At 39.2% G+C, this 24,932-nt stretch overlaps 1 protein-coding gene across 2 annotated transcripts in view; it reads left to right on the top strand.

Annotated features, from left to right (window-relative positions):
* The window catches only part of LOC140121098 (uncharacterized), a 53,326-nt gene that overhangs the window by 5,250 nt on the left and 23,144 nt on the right, over positions 1-24,932 (top strand). Inside the window, exons 3-8 of one of the 2 annotated variants that reach the window (XM_072140315.1) lie at positions 567-2,813; positions 3,737-3,931; positions 13,122-13,289; positions 15,272-15,373; positions 17,434-17,544; positions 20,593-20,706. In XM_072140315.1, the coding sequence (XP_071996416.1) occupies positions 567-2,813; positions 3,737-3,931; positions 13,122-13,289; positions 15,272-15,373; positions 17,434-17,544; positions 20,593-20,706 (2,937 nt within the window). The remainder of the gene's footprint in view (positions 1-566; positions 2,814-3,736; positions 3,932-13,121; positions 13,290-15,271; positions 15,374-17,433; positions 17,545-20,592; positions 20,707-24,932) is intronic. The other variant, XM_072140325.1, reaches the window with a different exon arrangement.

Genomic DNA, 24,932 nt, shown 5'->3' with positions numbered 1-24,932 from the left:
ATGTTTTTACACTGTGCAAGGAGCACCCCCCCCCCTTCTGGCTCATTAGCATAATTTTAATGTTGATGTTAGAAGGCCATGGATAACAAATATAAGAAGATTACTAGTCACAGTCCCTGGATCTATGTGTATGTTTCCGTGGTTTATCATGCTTAATTTTATTGGTTTTGATTTCTTGGGGGATTTTGTATTGGTTTATTTGTATTAATATTTAGGGGAATGTCCTGTGAAACTCACTGAAATCAGAATAAACTGAGCTTATTCATATATACGTTAGTTATGTGGGAAAATAAAGTCTGCATAAAGCCCATTGTCCCTTGTTTGTGACCCATCTGTTATCAGATTGTGAAAAAACTGTCTAGGCCACAGTTGGCTCATACATGGGGCTATGGAATCCACGTCTCATGTGAGCAGTAAATGTGGATGTGTTCTTGAAACAACAGTTAGCCCACACAATGGTCATTTACATGAGGCCTAACTTGAGTGTTTTATGAGTTAATAAAGTTAATAAAGAAATTATTAAGCACTTTTTATTTACCACAAACATTTATGCTTTTATCTTCCAGTTGAGCACTTGCCATTTGTTTGCCATTGCCAAAGAAAATTCTCCAATCCGCCACCAGATAAGGATTTTAAAGACAGCCAAAAGGAACAAGGGAATGATCATTGTAACCCATGTACCTTTCCTAGTGAAACACAGACACAATCTCAGAACTGTGACAATTTTGTAAAAGTTACATGGCATGATACGCCTACAATGTCCCAACATGACAAAGAGGAGCTTCACCACAATACAGAACAAACAGAGGACAATGAGGGATTGACAGTGACATCTAAAGGATTTCATCTTAATTTAGAAATAAATAAAGGACTAGCTCCAAATAGCAAAACTTGTGTAATAATAACCAATGGAAAAAGTCTAAAGAAGAGCAGAAGTTACCATGACAGGCAACACTTGCAAAGTCAGCATAATGCTAACCACACGTGGGATTTTATGCAGGATTCTGGGAATTTTACAGATATGTCAGCATCAGAAAACAAGAATTGTGACAAGCCTTTAATAAAATTAAAGATAATAGGGGAAGGTATAGAAGTAAAATATAAAGCAATCAGCCAAAACCTAAGAGTTTACATAGAATCTGATGAAGTAGAACAAAAAAATCATGATGTATTTGGAAGTGGTTTTACTCAAGCCAATGATTACTGCTCAACGGGAGGATCATGCAGCTCCTACCCTGTGTCTGATTTTAGTTTTTATGAGGGCAAAGAATTTTGTTCCAGTTATAGATATCCAGAATGGTGTGCAGATGTCCCCCCACCTCCAGCAGAGTTTGCAGATGAAACATTTGTAAATGCAGAAGACGAGGCCTTACTTCTTGGAGATTGCATAAAAGAATCATATTATACATCTCCATCATCATCATCTTGGTCTGAGTTGGAAACTGAACCAAGACCATCAAAAAATGAGATGTACACAGCAGAACAAAGCAAAAAGCACCACATTCAGAACTTGAGGCATTGGAAGAAATATACTAAGGAACCAGTTAAGCCAAATAAAGCCAATTTTACCAAGATTCCCTTCATGTCAAATAAGGAATTAAAGCTAAATCCATCCAGTTATTATCACTCAAAAAAGAGTGATCGCCCCCTTGATGCCAAAATAATGAGACGTAAAACATTTCCGCAAATTTATTATGATCCATTTGATACTTGTCGTCATACAGGACAATCTTTTCTAGAAGTGGGAGAAAAGGCTCAAGAAAATCAACCTCATGTTTCAACTTCTGACTTTGGAAGCCCATTAGTGTCCTCATCATTTCTAAACAGCAGAAGACATTGTAAGGACAATGACTATTATGGAACTCCACCTGCTCATCCAAAGACAAATTTGTGCTGTGCCCAAGAAGGCATCACACACCTTCTTTCAAATGTTTCAGGTCAAGGTGAAAGTGATGACCATCTCTTAGATGCTGGGAATAGACAGTTGGATGAAGATGAGGATTTAGATGATATGTTGAAGAATGCAGAAGAGCGGCTGGATTTTACTGAAAGTGGTTTTGATGAAGATATGTTAGACAGTGATAATCATACAGATGTACAAGATATTTCTGAATTGAAAAGCAAAGGTTTTTTAATTCAGGTTACTCCTCCTTCCCGAAGCACTTCAAAAGAATTTATTCTAGGGAAAAACAGCAATAGTCGAGTGCCTATTGAATGTCTCCAACAACCCGATGTAAGTCAGTCTAATGCTCCAGAAACTGAAAATGGCAATAAAAAAAGAAGAGGCTCAGTTGTTACTGTAGTAACAGGAGACCTAGACCAAAGGGTGCTTATTCAAAGTGACTTCGAGGCACCAGCTTCTAGAATGCAACGAGAACTTTCCAAAGAGTTCAAATTTTGTTTGCTGCAAAGAGACTCAGTATTAACACCTGTTACTGATGTTGAAGAACCTGATTCGGAAAACAAAATAGATAGTTCTTTTGAAGACCAAACTCCTCTGATATGCAAGGATATTTCTTCACAAACATCAGAGCCATTTGACCCTTTTTTATCAGTGGAACACCAAACCAACACACCTGATGAACCATGTATACAAGAAGCTGCTGTAGATCCAGAGCAGGAGGAAAGCAACAACACATCTCCAAGAAACAGTTCAGATAGCGCTATCCCTGGAACATCTTTCGAGTCAATGTCATTTCAGATTCCAAGCCTGCTAAAGTCGGATTCTGAAGACAATTATTCAAAAAATACTGAAAAATCTGAAGAATGCTTGGAGAAAACTGAAACACCAATAAAGAAAGCAAAAAAGAAAGGTAAAACTCATAATTATTTAACAAATAGTAAATGAACCCTCTGTAATTACCATATATGCTCGAGTATAAGCCCAAACCCCTAGTTTTGACACAAAAAAACTGGAAAAACCTATTGACTCGAGTATAAGCCGAGGGTGGGAAATGCATTGGTCACAGCCCCCCCCCAGTATATAGCCTGCCAGCCCCCTGGAGTATATAGCCAGCCAGCCCCTGTAGTATATAGCCTGCCAGCCCCATCAAGTAAATAGCCTGCCTGCCCCCTGAAGTATATAGCCTGCCTGCTACCCCGAGTATATAGCCTGCCAGCCCCTCCCGGTACCATGGTGGCACCATGATGTCAGCCGCATCATATTGTGTGCCTGACGTCACGAAGACTGTGACAGACCAGGACCCGATATCGGAGCCGCGATGGATGCTGGGGAGCATCAGAAGGTGAGGTCACGTTTTTTTTTTCCTTGACTCGAGTATAAGCCGAGTTAGGGCTTTTCAGCACATTTTTTGTGCTGAAAAACTAGGCTTATACTCGAGTATATATGGTAAATGGATTAAATACAAAATACAATGTGGTGGGATTGTAACAAAGGTGACCAAGTAGAACCAATAGCATATCTAGGGGGGATTTATCACCATCTTGACTGTTTTCTTGGGCAACCTTTTCAGCCTTTCCTGTCACAATTGAGGTTTTCTTTTATTTCAGTTGAGACAAAAATGTCTCAACAGAGACATAAAAAGTAGTTCACAAAACCAAATTGTTGGTAAATCTTCTATAAATTTAAACTCCTTAAATAATGTAATAATTTAATTTGCCAATATGACTTCTCATGAAGCAACATGATGTCTGTGTCTAACTTTTAAAGAATACATTGATGATGGGGATATTTCTGATGGGAATTTTGAATTCCTATTGCTTTATTTCTTACCAGATACAAAACCGGAAACTTTTAATAAACATTTGAAGCTGCCAAAAGAATTGATTTTGAAGGAATCAAGGAGCTGTGAAAGTCCTCAGGAAGAAGGGTCTGATCGTTGGGCTAAGAAAAGAAAACAATTCAAGGAAACAAGAAACTGCAATTCAGCTGGAGGCAGCTCCATAACCAGTAACATCACTGAAGAGTCAGGTGAGAAATTTTAACTTCCATTTCATCACTTACCTTCTCTAATGTTTTATCATGTACAGTAAGTTGTTTCTATCTATATGTCTCATTCACACATCCGTTATTTTCTGTAGTATACTATCTGTGATTTCCACAAAAAGCATACGACCCTTTATTTGTCTATGTGCAGACCATGGACTTCAATAGTTAATGGGTCACATAGATGACACCCGAATGCTTCCTGTTTTTTCATAGATGATGCTGGGGAACCAATTGTATTTCATCTAATTTTTAGTCCCGGTGTATACAATTTTCCCTGCCAGCAAGAAGCAGTGTACAGAGACATATTCTACAAGCTACATATATATAAGGTCTTTATCCGGGGGCGGGGGGTGAGGGGAACAGCAGGGCTGACTGTGTATGTCATGTTTGTTTGTTGTTTTAGCCCTTTAACCCAGCCATTTTTATGTCATTTTTCAGTTATCACATACCAAAAGCTTGGATTATAGATAATTAGATTTTATAGATAATTTAATAGCACCTTTTGATATAAACATAGACAATTGATTAACTATATATTACTATATATGTATGCGCTGTGCATGTGGTGCCAAGTGACTGGGGCAAGGCAAATATGGTGCCAATATATAAAAAGGGCTCTAGAACTTCGCCAGTTGATTACAGGCCTGTAAGCTTAACTTCCATTGTGGGGAAAATATTGGAAGGGTTAGTAAAAGACTATATATTGCAGTATGTGACATCAAATAGTATAATAAGTGACAGCCAGCATTTACTAAGGATAGAAGTTGTCAGAGTAACTTCTGCTTCTATGAAGTACTGAGCAGATGCCTGGATGGAGGAGCTGCTGTGGATATTGTGTTCTTGGACTTTGCAAAGGCATTTGACACTGTCCCTCATAGACGCCTGATGGGTAAACTAAGATCTATTGGTTTGGCAGAAATCATTTGCAATTGGATTCAGAACTGGCTGAAGGATCTTATCCAGAGAGTTGTGGTCAATGATTCCTACTCGGAATGGTCACCAGTGGTTTACCCCAGGGTTGTGTGCTTGGCCCACTAATATATTTATTAATGATATAGAGGTAGGAATTAATAGCTATGTGTCTATTTTTGCGAATGACACCAAGCTGTGTAGTGTAATACAGTCTATGGAGGATGTTCATAGGCTGCAGGGTGACTTGGACAAACTGAGTGTTTGGTCGTCCACTTGACAAATGAGGTTCAATGTCGATAAATGTAAGGTTATGCACCTGGGGGATAATAATCCAAAGGCAAAATATGTCCTTGGGGGACTAAATCTGGGAGAGTCCCTGGTTGAGAAGGACCTGGGGTACTAGTAGATCATAAATTGAATAACAGCATGCAATGTCAATCAGCTGCCTCTTCTGGGCACCGGTCCATAAAAAGGATGCCCTGGAGCTGGAGAGGGTTCAGTTATGAGGAAAGATTAAAACAACTAGATTTATTTAGTCTGGAAAAGAGACGACTACGAGGGGACATGATTAATTTATATAAATATATGAATGGTCCATACAAAAAATATGGTGGAAAGTTGTTTCAGATTAAATCAAATCAAAAGACGAGGGGGCACTGTCTCCGTCTGGAGAAAACAAGGTTTAATCACCGGAGGCGACAGGGCTTTTTTACTATGAGAAGTGTCAATCTGTGGAATAGCTTGCCTCAGGCGCTGGTCACAACAGGGACAGCAGAGAGCTTCAAGAAGGGTCTAGATGCCCTTTTACACCTAAATAACATTGATGGTTATGCTATATAGAATTGTTTCCCCTAAATCCCTTCTTCATGCAATCCCTTCCCTTCCTTGGTTGAATTTGATGGACAAGTGTCTTTTTTCAACCGTATAAACTATGATACTATGACATACTGAGCACAGAGCATCCATGTGTTTTTCCAACACCCTCTACTAGCCCCTTCCAATGTAAAATAGGGCGCACACAACTTCTATTCTCCGTAATAGAAATGTGTAAATAATAGCTGTATATGAAAGGAATATCCCTTTAAGAAGAAATATGCCGTAAGGTTAATGTTTTCCTAATAAATGTATTTTTATTTTTGTTGCACATACAAGATGTTTTCATTCATCCCTAAAGCAGACGAAATTCTTTTTTACTTTGCAATTAGCTTTTTTTACTTCCTGTGCACGTGGCTAATACTTTGTAATCTCTTGCTAATGTAAAATTAGTTTGTTTAATCCTACTTTGAAGACACAGTCTACATTTACTTAATTTGGCCAACATGTGCGAATCAAGCTTAAGTAACTTTACGTCAAACTGGCACATGACAATAGAATGTACCCGATTTACCAGGAAAAGATTCACTTATCTAAACCGGTAATTGTCCTGGCATCACATGCACGGCATGGCACACGTTAAAAAAAAATTCTTAGTCCATTGTATTCAAACAAACGTTATCAAAAATGTTTAGAAGCAAAGTACAGCCACTTACCGCCCTATATGTTTTTTGTGTCCTCTAAGACCTATCTCAACACTTATTCTACCTAACTTGGGGGGGGGATAGATTAGATAAGATAAGATTTTATATTGATATTTATAGCCCACCTCCAAAATCATTTAACATTTGCGATTTTTAGGCATTAGAGAAAATTGTGAATTTTAGACAATAGACAAAATACAGGTAGATCAATAAAAAAAAACACCTGTAACCTAAATTTTGCTTTTCTTTGATTTTGAAGCAATCATTATAGAATAATAATATCTGTATACATTATGTTTAATGTAACTTTTACTAATGTAATCTTTATTTATATAGCGCCATCAAATGCTGTACCTCTTTACAAATCATAGGGGACATATACAAATATAATATTACATTACACAGAACAAACAGACATATGGAAAAAAAAGTGAGGGCCCTGATCACAAGAGCTTACAGTCTATGAGCTATGTGGGAATCTCATTGGGGTGCTACATTCAAATGTAGAATACAGTCTATAGGGCAGTGATGGCGAACCTTTAAGAGACCGAGTGCCCAAACTATAACCAAAATGCACTTATTTACCGCAAAGTGCCAACATAGCATCTTAAGCAGCTACCTACTCTTTAACATCTATCAATTGTATCGGCCCCTTGAGGCCGCCAATACAGTTGAAAGAAGAAGGGCACATTCAGACTATCATTATAGCTTCTCACCAGGGTCTCTCTTTACAGTAAGAATGTAGGGTCCAGTAGGATGACCTACAAAGATACTGCAGTTCTATCAACACTTATCACTTTTACCACAGTTCCAAACAGCCAATGAAGTGTCGTTTTAAAACAGCACTGATTGAAGCATCTCTTAAATTGCCTGGGTCTGCAGGAAGATTTGGTGAATTTGGTCCTGTTTAGTGAGCTCTATCTTGGGATCAATGGCCTGAGTGCCCACAGAAAGGGCTCTAAGTGCCACCTCTGGCACCCGTGCCATAGGTTCGCCACCACTGCTATAGGGTAATGTGGATTGTAGGAAGGAACTTATCCATATGAAAACTTCATAAACCTTTATCAGGCTCAAGAACTCGAGAACCCTTTCCTCTGTGATGTGACCGGTGTCCTCTCACCTATCTGCTGTCCACCTATAAAGATTTATGAAGTCTTCATATAAGTGACACCTTGCTACTAACTAGATTACAATGTAGCCGTCCTAAATTTTAAACAAGTATCTTGTAGGGAGTTTAGAAGCATTTTGGCACATACAAAGCTGCAGACAGTGTTAAAGGACATCCACCACCAGGATGAAGGATTGTACTCGTAAACCAAGCACACTGACATACAGAGCCCCACAGGCTTATCTGCATAATTAAAAAAAAAACTTTTTTTGTAAAAACCAGGGTATAAGAAACTAAAAGAAGAGCGGATCATGCCAGAGGGGGCACACATCAAAATGTATGTGCTTGGTTTACAATCCTTCATCTTGGTGATGTCCTTTAAGTATCAACACTGGAAAACTGTGTAACTGTACATTTGTGTATGTACTATTAGCAGCAGGACTGTGAAAAACACATTCATATTTGAAGTGCACTGCTGTGTGGGACCTCTCCACTGAAATGCTAAATGCAACCCCCCCCTTCCCCCCAATTGCGCTGACCAAAAGTAGTAGCAGGCGTCTACTTAGATATTATAGAAGAAAGGGATGTGGAGCAGTTGGAATGCAGAGATACAAGAACAGCGCAGTTTGAGTTGACATCCCCGTTCTCCAAGTCCAGCTGCACTCCTATAATATTCATCCATTTTTCACAGTCTTACTGCTACTAACTACCCGCAGAAAAGAATAGTTAAACAGATATTCAGGGAAGAAACCTAACACCGTCTGCAACTTTGTATGGTTAAAATCAGGAAATCAGGGGGAAAATAACCATGATCATGATTCCCATTCTGCAATTGCTGTAACATTCCACTCTACATTTTTTTCTCAGGTTTTGGGAAAAGGAGACAATATTTGTAATATTAAATGGAAATAGTAGGCTAATCCATGGTCGGCTGATCTCCTCTAATTACCCAGTGACCCTTATAAGCAGCCCATGGATTAACCTACTACTTGGACTCTGACCACCTATAAAGTCCTTGAAAGTCACACTTCCTATTGGAATCTTTTTTTTTCATCTTCATATTTCATTAATGGCTGTCAAAACCACATTTTATCTTATATCACAACAATTCTTTGTTAATCAGAATTATGCACATTTTACATTCAAAATATAGAATTTTATTTTCAAATAGAAATGTTTCTTTTTTGCCTCTGTAAACATCTACTTTATCCTGCCATTAAAGAAATAATGGAACATTTAAAATTGTGCTGAAAAACTCGAGTACAGGTAGTCCCCGGATTACGTACAGGATAGGTACTATAGGTTTGTTTTGAAGTTGAATTTGTATGTAAGTCGGAACTGTATATTTTATAATTGTAACTCTAGACAAATTTTTTGGGGTCTCTGTGACAATTGGATTTTAAAAATGTTGGATTGTCATAAGAACCAGGATTAACAATAAAGCTTCATTACAAACACCTGTAATAACTGTTATAGATGTTTGTTGTAGCCTTGGGCTAAAGTACAGGAAATTACCAACATCCAGAGGTCCGTTTGTAACTAGGGGTCGTCTGTAAGTCGGGTGTTCTTAAGTTTTGGTTTACACTTCTATAAGACAGTATTGAGAACATAGCAATGTCGCTTCTTTTCCCTATTTGTCTTACATAAAACAAATATAGACATACTACTATTATAAATAGAAAGCAACTCAGTCCTTGTGCCTGAAAAATAATTCTTGATGTTGAACCACTGCTGCAATATCAGATACAACCCACACACCGGTATGGTGCTGTTTTTAGATAGAAGCCTCCGTATGTTTCTGATCCGGGACTGAATGCACTGTGTCCTCTGAAGGAGTGAGATGATTTTGTGGCTGATTAAAGGATGAGGATCCTAGTTGCCTTGGACCCTAAAGTCATCCATGGCCAGTATTGATCTATTGGATTTCTTCTGTCCACTACCTTCTCATAATTTCCTCTTGTACACATCAATAAGGTATAAATAGCCCGAGCCTACGTCTAGCGTGCTGTAACTAATTGCTGAAAATTACAGCTTCACAGGAGTATCTGTGACACATATTATTACTAATGCCTTCGCTGCTTCACACTACATCGCAGCTTACATAACCATCTGTTTTCTAGCATTGTGTAGTTAACTAGATTCATGAATCATCAAGACAAAAAAAATGCATTCTGTTCAAATAAGTACAAGCAGATAAAAATACATGTACTCGTGTTTTCCAAGTACCACTCCTCTGCATGTGGCCTTGGCATAACGCTGTCATTATGTTCAATGGAGAATTATACTTTGCAGGATGACCACAAAGGTAAATGCATGTGTGTTTATCCTAGACTCTTTAATGGACTGATCTATTCAGTGGGAGGACATGTTGTTCTGCTAATCGCTAAGATTAAGATGCTGGCTTTTAAGAAATTGTCATGGTAGTCGTAGCATAGGAAGCGGTGACACTCGTTACTGTACGATTATAATTACAGCACTGATGATTATAATGTTCTAATGTTTTAGTCTATTATTTGTTTGAAATCTTTTATTTTACATGTTGGACTGACTTTGGATCGTGTCGCTTGTTTTATCTGTGCTTTATTTTGTCCTTATCAGCCAACTGCTTGTAGCAAATGTTGTAGCTATTCTATACACTATAGGCGTTCATTAGAAATAAATTTTGAATATTCTGCTATTTTGTCACATTGCATAAATGTTAAAATATTGCAGTCTTCTAAGCAACCTACAGTATGAAGATGTTAATATTTTATCATTTTTTTACTTAATGCATAGAAGTTTAGCTTTATCCTTTTATATATTCTGCTTTTATTACCTAAACAACGTTTCTATTTATATTAATGTTAAAAAAATTATATTTTTGGAAGAATGTATTCTATGTAACATATTTTTAAGTATCAAGTCTCATAGTCTGTTGACATTAGTACAAAGGGTTTAATGGAGTCATGCCAACTATTGTCAATCAGATCCATTGTCATACAGATCTGATCCAGCACAGATGGATTTGACTGACTTATTTGATTCATAACAATATGGGGCTCATTTACTCATTCCCGCTGTAGTTCACAGAAAGTGCATTGTCCGTCTATAATGCACTGTGCCGCTATTCACTAAGATTGTGCGCCCGATCCTGCATGTGTTGCTTCCCTGCTCAGGTCCAACTGAGTTCACCTTCTTTTTCGTGGTACATGTAAGTGCTTTAGCTTGCGACACAATTTGAAAGTGAAATCCTGCGATCAGTCAGAATCAGTCAGATCGCCCGAGGGCACGCCTCCCAATTTGCGTCACATGGAAGCCAGGGCAGCTTCGCCCCAAAAAAAATTGTGTGCAACACAATCCCAGCACAGACACCTGTTATATACCTGTCCAAGCTGTGCAATTCCTGAAAACGGCGAACAGTCCAGCGAAAGTGCAGCACGCGACCCTTAGTAAATGAGCCGCTTTATGGCAGGTTTCAATTAGGATTAGACAATATTACCTCGCCCTAATCCCAAAATGCAGATCCATCATTTGTGTAATGAACCATTGATTTATGTATTTTTATCCATTCATACATAATGTAATGTTATTTGTCCCTAAGGTGTATTTATGATCTCTAATGGCAGGCTGGGCGAAGAGTTGGAAGGATTTGGGCACCACACATTCTGATTGGCTGAGCATCCAGATGTTTCCAGAATGTGGTTGGAGCTACATCCATTACTGGAACCAACTGTCATAGTTCAGTCAGAAGAGAGTAGTCTGTGAGGAGAAAGAGGAGAGATCCATATGAGGAAGTGAGATAAGTCCTGTGGGTGGAGAGGTATAGCTGAGAAAGAATTAAAACATTAAGTGACAAATATATAGCGTGAGGGTAAGTTCTGGTTTACCTTACCTCAGTAAGTTCTGGTCTCCATCATCCATCTCCTTTAACACACTGCACCAGCACGGACTCTTTCAATTAACACCAGGCCAGGGACACTAAAACAGGAAATTCCCCTGGTAAAACTACTACTACTGCCATCATCCCACATCAGTGTGGCCCTCATCACTGGCAAAGTCAGCATTCAGGGAGTGATAGTAGAGGGGCCCAGCTAGCAAACATGACACAATAACAATACCAGAACTGGGCACAGAGGAGGATTCAAATCCACCCTCCTCGCTGTCTCTACAACTGCCATCATCCTATCACATCATCCTTCATTCAACATCTACCCACTGGGCTGCTTTGAAGTTTTCTACATTTGCACGGTGGCTTAGTGGTTACCACTACAGCTTTGCAGTACTGGGGACCTGGGTTCAAGTCCCAGGGTAAACATCTGCAAAAAGTTTGTACATTCTCTTCGTGTGGGTTTCCTCCGGATGCTCCGGTTTCCTGTCATACCTCAAATCATACTGGTAGGTTGATTAGATGGTGAGCCCCATTGCGGACAGGGACTGATCTGTGTGTGCCATACAAATATTATTATGCTCACGTTGGTGTGGATGACGTCTTAGGTTGAGTACCCAAATGCCCCACAGAACATGAGCTCCTCTTGGCCTAGAGCTCCTCCTGTGTTTATATCTTTCCTGCAGACAGAACAGACACCGAGGAGGGAACATGTTTAAACTGTGTCTCTTAAAGTTACCACTGTCTCAAAAGTGGAACATGGGAACCAAAAATTGCCTAGCTGTTTATGTGTCTCTGACCAGAGAAGCACAGACACAACATAATAGGACACATTTGATCACTACAGGTGGTCCCCTAGTTAAGAACACTGGACTTACATACGACCCCTAGTTACAAACGGACCTCTGCATGTTGGTAATTTATTGCACTTTAGTCCTAGGCTACAATAAGCAGCTGTAACAGTTATCAGATGTTTCTGTAATGAAGCTTTAGTGTTAATATTGATTCTTATGACAAACCAACATTTTTAAAATCCAATTGTCACAGAGACCAAAAAAGTTCTGGCTGGGATTACAATGATAAAATATACAGTTCCGACTTACATACAAATTCAACTTAAGAACAAACCTACAGACCCTATCTTGTATGTAACCCAGGGACTGACTGTATATGCAACTTATAGGAAAGGACAGTAGATTGGGTTACGACTTTTAGGCCCCATGTTCTTCTTCCGTTGGAGCTACATTGCTGGGAGCAGTAGTGGCCGTACATGAACCACGCTCCAATTAATTCTGTGGGACAGATGTAGTTGAAGATGCTTTAATTCCCTTACAGGTACATTGGTCACAAATACTCATTACTCGTCAATGTACACAGAAGACTTGGGGACCGTTGTATTCATGACTGGTATCAGCCTCTCAATGATCAGAAACCGAGCTCTTTTTTTTGGAATGGTTCTGTTCCACGAAAAAAAAAACTTTGTAACCTAATTCCTGCCCAACAAAGAAAGAGCTATCTAGTCATTGAGTGTGGGACCCCTGTATAAAATGGTGTTATGCCCATACCTTCTTCTACATGTCCCAGGACTCCGCAGAGGAAGTACTTATTCAGGCTTGGGGCAAATCATAATTGCAAGAAATACAGTAATATTGGAACCAGGTTATCTCTCTTTTTTGTACTAAAGTCTTATGTTCACTACCAATTTATTCTTTCTTGGTACTTTTCTTTAATTAATATTTTATTGAACATTTTTTCTACATGTTTTTTCAGGGAATTCAGAAGAAACTCGTTCAGTCGATCTTGCTTCACGATCTGAAAATAAAGATAAAGGATTGTACACAGAGAGTTTTCACTCCGCCTCTTGGATATTTCAAGGCGATGACTGCAGTCCCAACAATAGTCCACGATGTCTCAGCAAAAGACCTAGATCAGTAGCAAGTAAGTGTGGACAGTGTGTACTATAAAGGAAACTCACCCTTTTAATAAGAATTGTGAATAACCTGAATATGCCATAAATGCAGAATTAGGATGGGCCCTCCATGCCAATCTGCTACAGGTTCACTTTTATAAAAGTATATGGGAAATGAATACACAGTGTTAAGATCATTAAGAACACACCCTCCAGGATACATTTTTTTTTTCAGTTTTCTTATTTTCCCATTCTCAAGATAGTAACTTTATTTATTTTTTCTGTTGATGCAGATATTTGATGTTTTGAATTTTGAGGTCCAGGGGTTAAGTTTGTTCTCAAAGGGCATCTACCACCAGGATGAAGAACTGAATGCAAATGAGCCTAAGGGGCTCCAGTCTTAATAGGTGTTAATGCATCCTGTGTCCTTTAAATTGAACTTGTATCTAAGTCAGAACAGGTATATTTTATAATTGTAACTATAGACAAATTTATTTTTGCCCCTGTGACAATAGGATTTTCACAATTATATGCTGTCATAGAAATAAGGATTATCAAAAAAAACTTCATTACAAACTTTACTGATCATTGCAGCCTGGGCCTAAAGAAAAGCATCCAGAGAGCTTCCCCACAGGTCACAGGGGGCAGAGAGGTCATCTGTAAACTGAGTGTCCTTAAGTCGGGGGACTGCCTGTATTGCCTTTAACACGTGATTAGCATTATAACATAATTCCATGAGACAGTACCATAAATACTCAATTTAAATGGTTCCTTTTTTAAGTGTTGCTAATGCTATAAAGAGGAATGAGATTGTTCTCCATTGGTTTTCGCATTGCTATTTTCTAAAAAGCCATTACTCTTGTATAGCTTGTTTTTTGCAGGATTAGATATACGTTTCATTGCTAAAACGACTGGGTACTCACCGATATGCATAACAATTAAAATACAATATTTAATAATGATGATCTGTTAATGTATTGTCACTGCTGATTAGAACTGTATATAGAATATGTGACATGCCCTGTCTGAATGGAGTGGTAGCCAAACTTGCCCAATGGCCCTCAATACAACTCTATGGATATGCTTAGCTTATTTTTGCAGTATCATAGAGTTAAAAGGAGCATCGGCTACTGAGGTATGCTCAAGCATTACACTCTTTAAACTGGGTTTACCATAGTTATTGGTCTCCCCAGTGGTCAGACCGCCATCAGACTTTACAGGTGATGAGATGGAATTGAAGGACAAATGTCACCAGGGGATATTATGTAAATCTAAGCCTTGGACTTAAATTAATGTTATGTAAAGTTAAATGTTATGTAAGTTTCTAATATATTTTATACTTGTCATATATTGCACTGAAATGAGATAGATTCTGCAAATTAATTCAAAGGGGCAAGTCTGTGTTGCTGTCTGTGCAGCACAAAATGGGCGACCTGTGGAATTGTACATTTTTAAAGCCAGAAATCATTAGAAAAAAACCCTTAATAAATCACCACTTTGTGTTTTATTTTTCATTGGCCAGTCAATTGAATATAGACTTTCACATAAAACTTTACCTAGTTTTATAACAGTGAGATTCTTACAAATTGTAAAAGTCCTAAATAGTAGAGAGGTTGCTGTTGCTGATTCTAGCTCTCAGAGGACAACCTACAGAATCTAGCAAACCCATCAGATGTGAAGTTTCTCGGAGCGTTTCTTTGGTTTAACATTTCCCACGAGTTGCAGCCTCTTCTTACATATAATCCAAACAACAATTTACATTTCTGAGTCTATTCTCTTGTCACTTATAAAATATTCAGATATGTTGATGATTTCTGTTGTCCTTATTTTCTTCCCCTCGTCATCCTTTTGGCCTTGTAATATTGTAATCCATTATTTTAATTACTATCATTTCCCATTCCTTGACAGTTGACCTGCATAAGTAAGGGAAATATTCTGAGAATTCAGATTGGCTTCTTTTCCCAGTTGTAGCAGTAGATGAATAAACTCTGAATATGCATTCCCTTTTCAGTTCGCGAGCGTACGGTAAGAATTGCAAAAGGTACAGGAGACTACCCATGGGGATTTCGGATCCAATTTTCAAAGCCGATTCTGGTTACTGAGGTTGATACAAGTGAGTACATTATTTATTGTCAAAAAAAAGTAGCATAGTTTATGACTAAGATGTATGTGTGTGATATAATTAAAGTCATGGCAGGATGTAGATGTTACATTACAGCATATACTTCAATGTCTGGGCACAAATGAGATCATATAGAAAATTGAAATATGCATTTGTAGAAATAATTCCCATTCTGTTGACCAAGTGAAGGTGGAATTGGTTATTGTTGTAAATTTTAAAGGGGTTTTCCGCCTACACAATGTAAGACTAATTAAACAGTGGATTTTATCGTATTAAAAGGGTTGTCTGGGACTTTAAAAAACCTATTTATGGCTGGCTGAGGGGGGGGGGGGGGGTATTAAAACAATAAACATCTTACACTTACCTTCGCTGGCGTCCTAGCTCACCTGCAGCATGGTACATGCCTGCCGGCCTCTGTTTACAGAGACCTGAGGTGCCGCCTGGACCACTACCAGGCACCTGCTACACACTGAAACTAATCCTGTAGCAGGTAGGTGGCTGTGGCTGGGATGGCACAGTGGGCCTCTGTAAACAAAGAGGCCCAGCAGTGACATACAGCTCTGCAGGTAATCGGGAACGGTTGTTACGGTGTAGTTAAATTTCCGAATGGTTGACTTTTATCTGAAAAGAATCTAAAAGATGGAGCTGTGATAACCTACAATGTACAGTATCTTATGAAAAAAGTCATGATTGACCAACCATCTTGTAGAAGGCTGCACAGGGTGTATAACTCAGTGATAGTCTTAGTACCAGAACACATTTAGGACAGCTGTGCCACTGGAAGAAAAGTCAGATCAACCAGAATATAATTATACTATGATTATTTAATGATTCCTGCAGATAATGTATCAGGAGCATAGAGCTCAACAGCAAGAGTGCAGCAGCACAATGAGGATGATGAAACCTCATTCATGTGAAACCTAATAAACAATTACAGAATACCCTACAGAAATGATTTGTTATTTGTCACAATTCATAAATAAATGACATTAGAAGCATATAAACGTAAAGTAAATCCCACATCAGGGGTCACAACATCCAAAAAATACTGATAGCAGGATGTATATAAAATATAACTTTGAATGATATCAGATTAAAAAGTCATAATTGACCAGCAAACAAATCCAAAGTTTAAAGGGAACCTGTCACCCGGGACCTCATTTTACCTAAAGACAGGTTACAGAAGCCCACTACAGCTGCAGTGCAAATCTTCCTTTCTGCTTTCTCTAAGCAATTCCATTACAATATAATTGTGTGTTATAACTTACCTTGCATCCTGACAGAATCCCCCATGTAGTTCCAGGGGTTGGGCTTTGTTTTGGATGCATTTCAAAAAACAACATGTGACTTGTCTGTGCTGCAGACTGCTTAGCTCTCAGCCCCCACCTTTGCGGTCCTGTACACCTCCTCCCTCCTGCTCCTTCAGAGCTCCCAGCCTGGTGAGATGACATCAGTGAGAGAGGAGCTGTACAGGTGCACAAAGGTAGGGGACAAGAGCTGAGCAGTCTGCAGCACAGACAAGTCACGTGTTGTTTTTAAAAATGCATTCAAACCAAAGCCCAACCCCTGGGACTAAACAGAGGATTCGGGGTGCAAGGTAAGTTATAACACACAATTATATTGTAATGCAATTGCTTAGAGATGGCATAAAGACATATTTGCACTGCAGCTGTAATGGGCTTTTGCAAGCTGTCTTTAGTGAAAATGAGGTCCCTGGTGACAGGTTCCCTTTAAAAACACACATTAATCCAAACCCCTTACCGTAGTTTAAAGACACACACATAACTGACCAGATTGGTTTGCTGGCCAGTTATGGCATCTGATATCATTAAACGTTATATTTTAGTTTCATAAACATCCTGCTATCAGTATTCAGTGTGTGCCTTGACATTACAAGTGTCTTTTCAACACTTTGTGGTATTATTCTGGCCGGGGACTAGAAATATCTCATGCAACTTCATGACGTCAAATCAAAATGCAGATTATACTTGTACATATGTGTAGCCTTAATATTTACCAAGACATTGTAAGGTTATTTTTGTTCACAACAGATGGTGCAGCAGAAGAAGCTGGACTTCAGGTTGGAGATATAGTCATGGCTGTTAATGGAACTGACGTCACTAGTATTCCTCACTCAGAAGCTGCAACTTTAGCAAGACAAGGTAAGCAATAGTATCTACTGCGTATGCAAAAAATTGCATACTATAATAACCATACAGTATATATAAGGCATGCTATAAAATAACTATAAAACTTTCCAAACAATGGAAGAGACATGGACATTTTCCTATCACCACAAGCATAATGAACACTATGTTACACTAAAACCAAGTCTAGAGATGCAGATCACCTAGATCAGTGGTGGCGAACCTATGGCACTGGTGCCAGACGTGGCACTCGGAGCCCTTTCTGTGGGCACTCAAGCCTTCACTCCAACACAGAGTTTGCCAGCTATGACTTAAGGCTTTCTCCTATGATCCAATACAGCCCAGGACGTGCCATGCTCAGCGTTGGATTGTCATTGGAGCACCTGCTCTGGGTCCCCTGATTCTTCCTCTACAGGGGACCCTGGAGGGAAGATACAATCCAAATTTTTCCATCATCTTTGTATTGTATTGATGAACTCAGAATGTCAATACAATTAAATCTGTGATACAGCAGGGATCAATAAGTTACCACTTAAATTGTCTTGTTGGCACTTTGTGACATACAAGTGGGTTTTGGTTGTAGCTTGGGCACTCTATCTCCAAAAGGTTCGCCATCACTGACCTAGATTGTTCCTTCACAATGGGAGGCAACACAAAACTAGTACACAGTAATGGAGTGGATTCAAGCATCTTATTATTGTGATCTTACTATACACCGATAACTCATAGCATCATAACCACTCAAAGGAGAAGTAACATTGATTGTCGTATGTCAATGGCACCTGCTAAGGGGTGGGATATTTCAGGCAGTAAATATAAAAAGTACAATAATCTGAAGACTTTGATTAAGGGCTAGAAGGATTAGGACCTGCTCTGTAATATTCAGCATGGCGACTTCCCATGCTGCACCTGTATGATGACAAGCATACACTTGCTGCAGATTCTCAGGGCCTCTGGCAGTAGCAGGAGATCCCTGGAAAAGGTGACATGGTAACGGGCACAGACATTAAAACAAAGCATCAGCTGTATTACACAGGAATCCATGCCACTGTAGGTCAGATCTATTTTGGTGGTACAAGGGGAACTACACAACATAAGTCAGGTGGTTTGAATTTTAAGGCTGTATATTAAAGTTTTACCATAATGATAATTGATATATTCTTGACATTGGCGCAAAGGCCAAAAAATTTGAAGAAATACTTTCAGAGTCTAAAGCAGATGCATTGTGGGTTGCCTTATTTTATCCACAGATTATTTTTGTAAAGCATCTACACAGCCAGAATATTGAAATGTTTTTATCATTGCTGTGTGAACCGTCCCTAAAGGGCTACAAAACTCAGCACAGTGTTTTAAGCCGCTTTAGACAGATTTAGGCCTCATGCACACGAACATGTGCATTTTGTGGGCTGCAAGTAGGGGATCATGGCTCACCCCCGCCGATGTCTGTAGGAAATGACTGTCAGGGCCACAAAGATGGGCAGGAATAGGACCTGCAGTGCAGCCAGTTCAGAGTGCAATGATAAACAGTGCCCAATATAAAGCAATGAGGCTGTTAGTTAGCCACAGTTTGGGTAGTTAACAGTCATAGCTCATGTGCATGAGGCCTTAGGCTACATGCACACTGCCGTGAGCCCGCCGCACCGTAGTACAGCGGGCACACGGCAGCGCGGGGAGAGGAGGAGGAGGTGAGCGCTCACCCCCCCCCCCCCTCTCCATAGGAAGTTATGGAGCACGGCGCTGTAATACGGGAAAAGATAGGACACCGTATGCACCGTACCGCTCCCGTACAGGGCCGTGAGCCCATAGAAGTGTATGGGGGACGTATATCAGCCGTATATACGTCGGCCGTATATACGGCCTCCATACATGTGTGTGAATGCAGCCTTAGTTAGAGGTCTCACTACCTCCATCAAACGGGAACTCTTCACTGATTCCAGAAGTTGTCATTATACCTTTGCTCCACTGTTCCCAACAAGCTAGTGCAATTAGTTTTGGCACCCAAAATGGTAATTAAACTGTCACCTCCAGAGTGGGGCACCGCGCAAAACTAAAAGTGGGGCTCCAAAATAAATGAATAGTCATATTCAATAGGATGGGTCCCTTTAGCCCTGCACAATAATAACACTTTGTAGTTTACAAACAGTAGTATGATAAGTATATGTAATATGGGGCTGTAGGAGAATCTTATAAGAGATAGACAGATGATAGGGAGATGGATAATAGAAGATAAATATGAAAGATAATATAGATTTATAGATAAATGATAGATGCATAAATATATAGTAGATTTTATATAGATAGTGAGATAAATGATAGAAGATAGAAAGATATCAGAGATATCGGAAATAGACAAATTATAGGATATAGATAACTAGACAGATAGATAGATAAATAGATAGATAGAGATAGGAGATAGATGATCTTCACCTGGGCATTCAACCAAGGGGTATTAAAAGAGCAATACATCCTCTGCCACAAATCCACATGCATGGGGCCCTTTTAGGACAGGGGCCCTGGGCAAATGCCTCGTTTTTTACCCCTAACGTCGACCCTTCCTCCAGAAGAATTACTGGAGCTACAGTTCTTAAAGGATCCCGGGAGGTGGTGTATCTGTAGGTGGTAATAAGGCCCCCATTAAACAATTTTACACATCAATGCCCTTTCCTAAAATGGCCATCTTTGTAAGATCTGCACAGGTTCAACCCTTGGGAGCTTTGAATTGTTTGACTGCAACTCAGTCCCAGTCACTTGACTTCTTTTTACTAATCAACAAGTTAAAATTTGAAACAAGAGAAAAAATGAAAATCCCTTAAAAGTTCTTGCTTGTATGTAGTTCTCTATGCAAAATTGCGTTACTTATCAACAAATCTACTAACAGATACTAATGTATGTATGTATATATATATATATATATATATATATATATATATATATATATATATAGTGCCAACATATTCCGCAGCCCTGTATGTATATTTTTTCTACTGCGGCACACACAGGATGAATCTGATAACATTTGCAGGCTAGCAGCAATGTTAATTGTGCATTCATTTTCTCCATCAGAAAAAAACTGCAGCTACAGAACTGTGCTGGCTGTGCTTACAAAACGCGTTTCTCCTATGTATGGCCCCAAAATAGGAAACATACATCAATTCTTTACTTTCGACATAAATCATGGTAAGACTAGAGACTTTTTTGGCCTATACTCTTGCCCTCCAGAATCCTCTCCTGCTTGCACCCTTCGAGTATTCCTCAGTCTAGTACAGATGCCAAACACAGTAGATGTGTATGCAGTGCAGATGTTTCTAGTAGATGCATACAGCAAAAATACTATTCAGTGTTTTTGCCTGAGTACCAGAGGCTGCAGTGCATGATGTTTTCATGGGATTCTACCCGCACCTTCTTTTTAGTGTCAAAATCACAATTGTGCCCAGTATGATAAACCTCCTCGCAAAATAATCTAGGGCTACCAGCAGAAATCCTGCTATTCTACCCAAACCGTTATCTTACCTTAAGGGTGTTGTCAATGTAAATAAAATTGTTATATATACCTGGGGGGGTGCTTAAAAATAATAAAGAACACATACTTAGCTCTCTCCCTGCTCCGATTCAGCTGTGACGCTGCCCGTTACTGCCACGTCTCTGTTTTCTGAGGCCTACAGTGGCTTCCTGAACCATGGCGTGTCTGCTGCAGCATTAGTTTTAGGCATTAGCGGGCACATGGCTGTGGATGGGGCGGTACCGATGGCCTCAGAATACAAACAGAGACCCGGCAACGACGGGTGCTGCCGCAGCTGAATGTGAGCGGGGAGAGAGGTGGGTGTATGCCTTTATTATTTTTAAAGCCCCCACAGATATCAATAAAACATTTTAAATACCTGGACAACCCTATTAAATAACATACTAATACTCCCAAAAACTAAACAAATCTCCTAAATGGAAGAGTCAGGCTATTTTTATTTGTCAAACATTTTATATTATGCTTTTATCTCCTAACTATCAACATGTAAGCCTCCAGGCTCTGGCCCTTGCCCAAGATGATTCCACACTGCTCCACCTTCCTACATGGCTTCTCTTATTATCTAACTCAAGGTCATCAAGTTGTCAATAAATCAGAACTATCTTAATGTTTTATCTCATTCCTTGATACAAGACTTCTTTTAGGGTGCGCCTCTTCTCTGGAATGCGCAATTATCTAAACATATTATTAAAAACTCATTCAATTCCAAGTAAAAGTCTTTTCAAGGCCCAACTCTTCAGAAAGATTTATACAATTTTCTCATAAAACCAACACTGAAGCCCCTGGTTCTCTTAAATATTAATATTTAACAACTTATTTGCTTTACATTGTTAGCTTTTATTCTTCAACCTTGGGTTTTGCTTTTTTCTACTTTCTGTAGGTGTATTTATCAATAATTGGATGTAATTCTGTATGTTAGCTAGAACCGTATGGCGCTGCGGAACATGTTGGCGCTATATGTATGTAAAAGAGCCAGAATAGTAACAAAATGGTGAAATATAAATATCACAAACACATTCTACAGGTAAAACATTACAGTTCACAATCATGATTATTATTATCAATGCAGCAAATGCTGCAGTCAACATTCTGGTGAATTATGCAGAGAATACAAAAACATGGAATCTGCTATGTAACTATGGGGTGGCTTTTTTGTTAATTTGTGAAAGAGAAAAAGGTTAAGGGCATAAATTATATCAGGGAAATTGAAAGACAGAAGATACCGACGATGATGTTACAAGAAAAGGTGAATCCTTGGGAATCACTTGGATTTCTTCATTGATTTCTAATAAAATGTGGTCTTATTGTTATTATATAGAAAAAATGAAATCTTAAAGGGGGTCATTTATCTTTATTTTTCTTCCTGTTTTTTTCTGTCTTTTTTGCGTCCTTTTTTGGTGCGTTGCAATTTTTGGCACATTTTGAAATGTGTGCCGGACATTTGTTTTTCATCAGTAATGCAATTTATCTTCTATTCCAAATGTGCTAAATGTTGCAAATTACATTTACATTTTTCTGGAAAACTTAGAAAAAGTAAAGAAGTGACTCGAGGCATGTGTGTGACATTCCTGAGACATTTGTAACAAATGTCTCAAAAAGAGTTTTGAAAAAAAAAGAAAACGAGGAAAAAGTGAGAACAATAAATTACTAAAGAAGTGAACAGCAAAACCGAGGCAAAACAAACACAGATAAGATAAATGATCCCAAAGACTTGAACTGTTCATGTCATTCATTAGGTACACCTCGTATAAATCCACAATATAGGGAGAAAAGTAAGTGAACTTCAATAAATTCACTAACTATTAAATAATTATTAGCAGCGATTACCTCCATTATACATTTCCATTAGCTCCAGATAAGCTGCAGTTTAAAGAGGACCTGTCACCCTTAAAAATGGCACTGATAACGCTAGCAGACACTGCTGCGATGTACACTAGAAACACCGGACCGCTCCCAAAATGGTCCGGCGTATTCATGAGGGGGTGGTCCAAGGCACTGCCTCTTCCCCGGACAGCCCCTCCATTTCTACTGTACATAGCGGCAGTGTCTGTTATCGCTGATGGAGGTTTCCGATACAGCTAGCAGTGTAACACTGCTGGGACTGTTATAACACTAGGAGCTGCTTACTTTAGTGCCATTTTTAAGGGTGACAGATCCTCTTTAAATCTATATGCACACAACTGTAAATGGCCATTGACCTCTATTATGCAGTGAGTCGGGTGGCAGTGCTGAAAGTTATAGAGCAGGTCCTATTCGAGCCTAGATTTGCGGCGACGCCGCTCAGCTCCTATGTAGAAGGGAGGCATGAGCAGCATCCCTTCCCCCCCTATCCCGGCTCCACTCTACTAAAACTTTGTGCCTCATTTTAAGCACATGGCTGTGTGCCAACCTATTTTTTATTTATTTCATCACTATTCGTCACTATTGACCTCTGTCTCAATTGCTGAAGCAGGTCAGGCTGGCCCAGTGCTCTTAATTCAAGTCAAGAGGAAAGTAGCTCAAACTATAATGACCTCAAATGAACCCCATCACACATATACACACTGGGGGGTGCTCCTGTGCCGGCCACGCCTCGCCACGTCTGGCCTGATACATAAAGAAGCTTAGCCACAGCACATGCTCAGTGGAGGCCTTGAATGGATGCCATACAGTTGCATCCATCCCCCTTGGGCTATGACCACCTTTGCTGATACTCCGCTCTCCAGCAGTGTTTCCTGCTACATGCATGTACAGGCAGGTTACATACAAGATAGGGTCTGTAGGTTTGTTCTTAAATTGAATTTGTATGTAAGTTGGAACTGCATACTTTATCATTGTAATCCCAGCCAGAACTTTTTTGGTCTCTGTGACAATTGAATTTTAAAAATGTTGGATTGTCATAAGAATCAATATTAACACTAAAGCTTCATTACAGACACCTGTGATAACTGTTACAGCTGATCATTGTAGCCTGGGACTAAAGTACAATAAATTACCAATGCCCAGAGGTCCGTTTGTAACTAGGGGTCTTATGTAAGTCGAGTGTTCTTAAGAAGGGGACCGCCTGTAGATCTTTCCTGGCGTACATGTGCCAAAAACAAGATATGAACCTGACAACTCTTTTTGCCATGTTTCTTTCTGAAATATTTTTGTTTTTTATCTGCTTTTTCTGTCATTACTTTTTGGATGAAGTGGCTTGGATAGCAATATACTGCAACAATTTGCTGTTGTAAAGCGATATTCAGGCAGTCTCTCTATGATAGTTAGTGAGTGGATGATTTTATTAATTTCTATAGCCATTTGTAAATCTTGAAGAAAAGAGATTGAATCATTGTTCCTGATACAATGGAACCGTTTTGTTCTTCTGTCAAATCAAACATGAGACGTGCCAATCATAGCACAAAATACCTGCAATTTCCCCATTGCTTTTGTACAGTGTGCAGCTGAGTTTGACAAATGGAGCCACAATAACAAGAGAAATCAAATGTTTAACCCTATCCATACTTGCACATGCTGCACATTTTCATTGAATATGAAAAAACACAAGTTGGCAACTGACCCCAGTGGCTGATGAGACTCCAGGACAATCGCTATAGTTTAATGCTAAGGTCATGGCAGGCAGAATTCTTGCACCGTAAAGGGTGAAGGTGAAGAGTAGAGGTGGAAGTCTGTAGAGAACAGAATTGAAAAAGATTCTGGATACAGGAGCAAAGTTGTATTGCAAACCAGGGTCAGGGACATGAAAGCATCCAAGGAAATATCATAAAGATTTGCTGGACACCAAGTATGGAGATAGTGTCCAATGAATGTAGTCATGTTGTACCTTAGAAATGAAAAACAACTGCCCTTGGATACGACCATCACTGCTGGAGTGATTATGCAAAAAAACTTATAATTTTTGCAA

This window comes from Engystomops pustulosus, chromosome 1, assembly GCF_040894005.1.
Source record: "Engystomops pustulosus chromosome 1, aEngPut4.maternal, whole genome shotgun sequence".
Taxonomy (NCBI): domain Eukaryota; kingdom Metazoa; phylum Chordata; class Amphibia; order Anura; family Leptodactylidae; genus Engystomops; species Engystomops pustulosus.
This window is presented reverse-complemented; position numbering and strand designations above follow the sequence as displayed.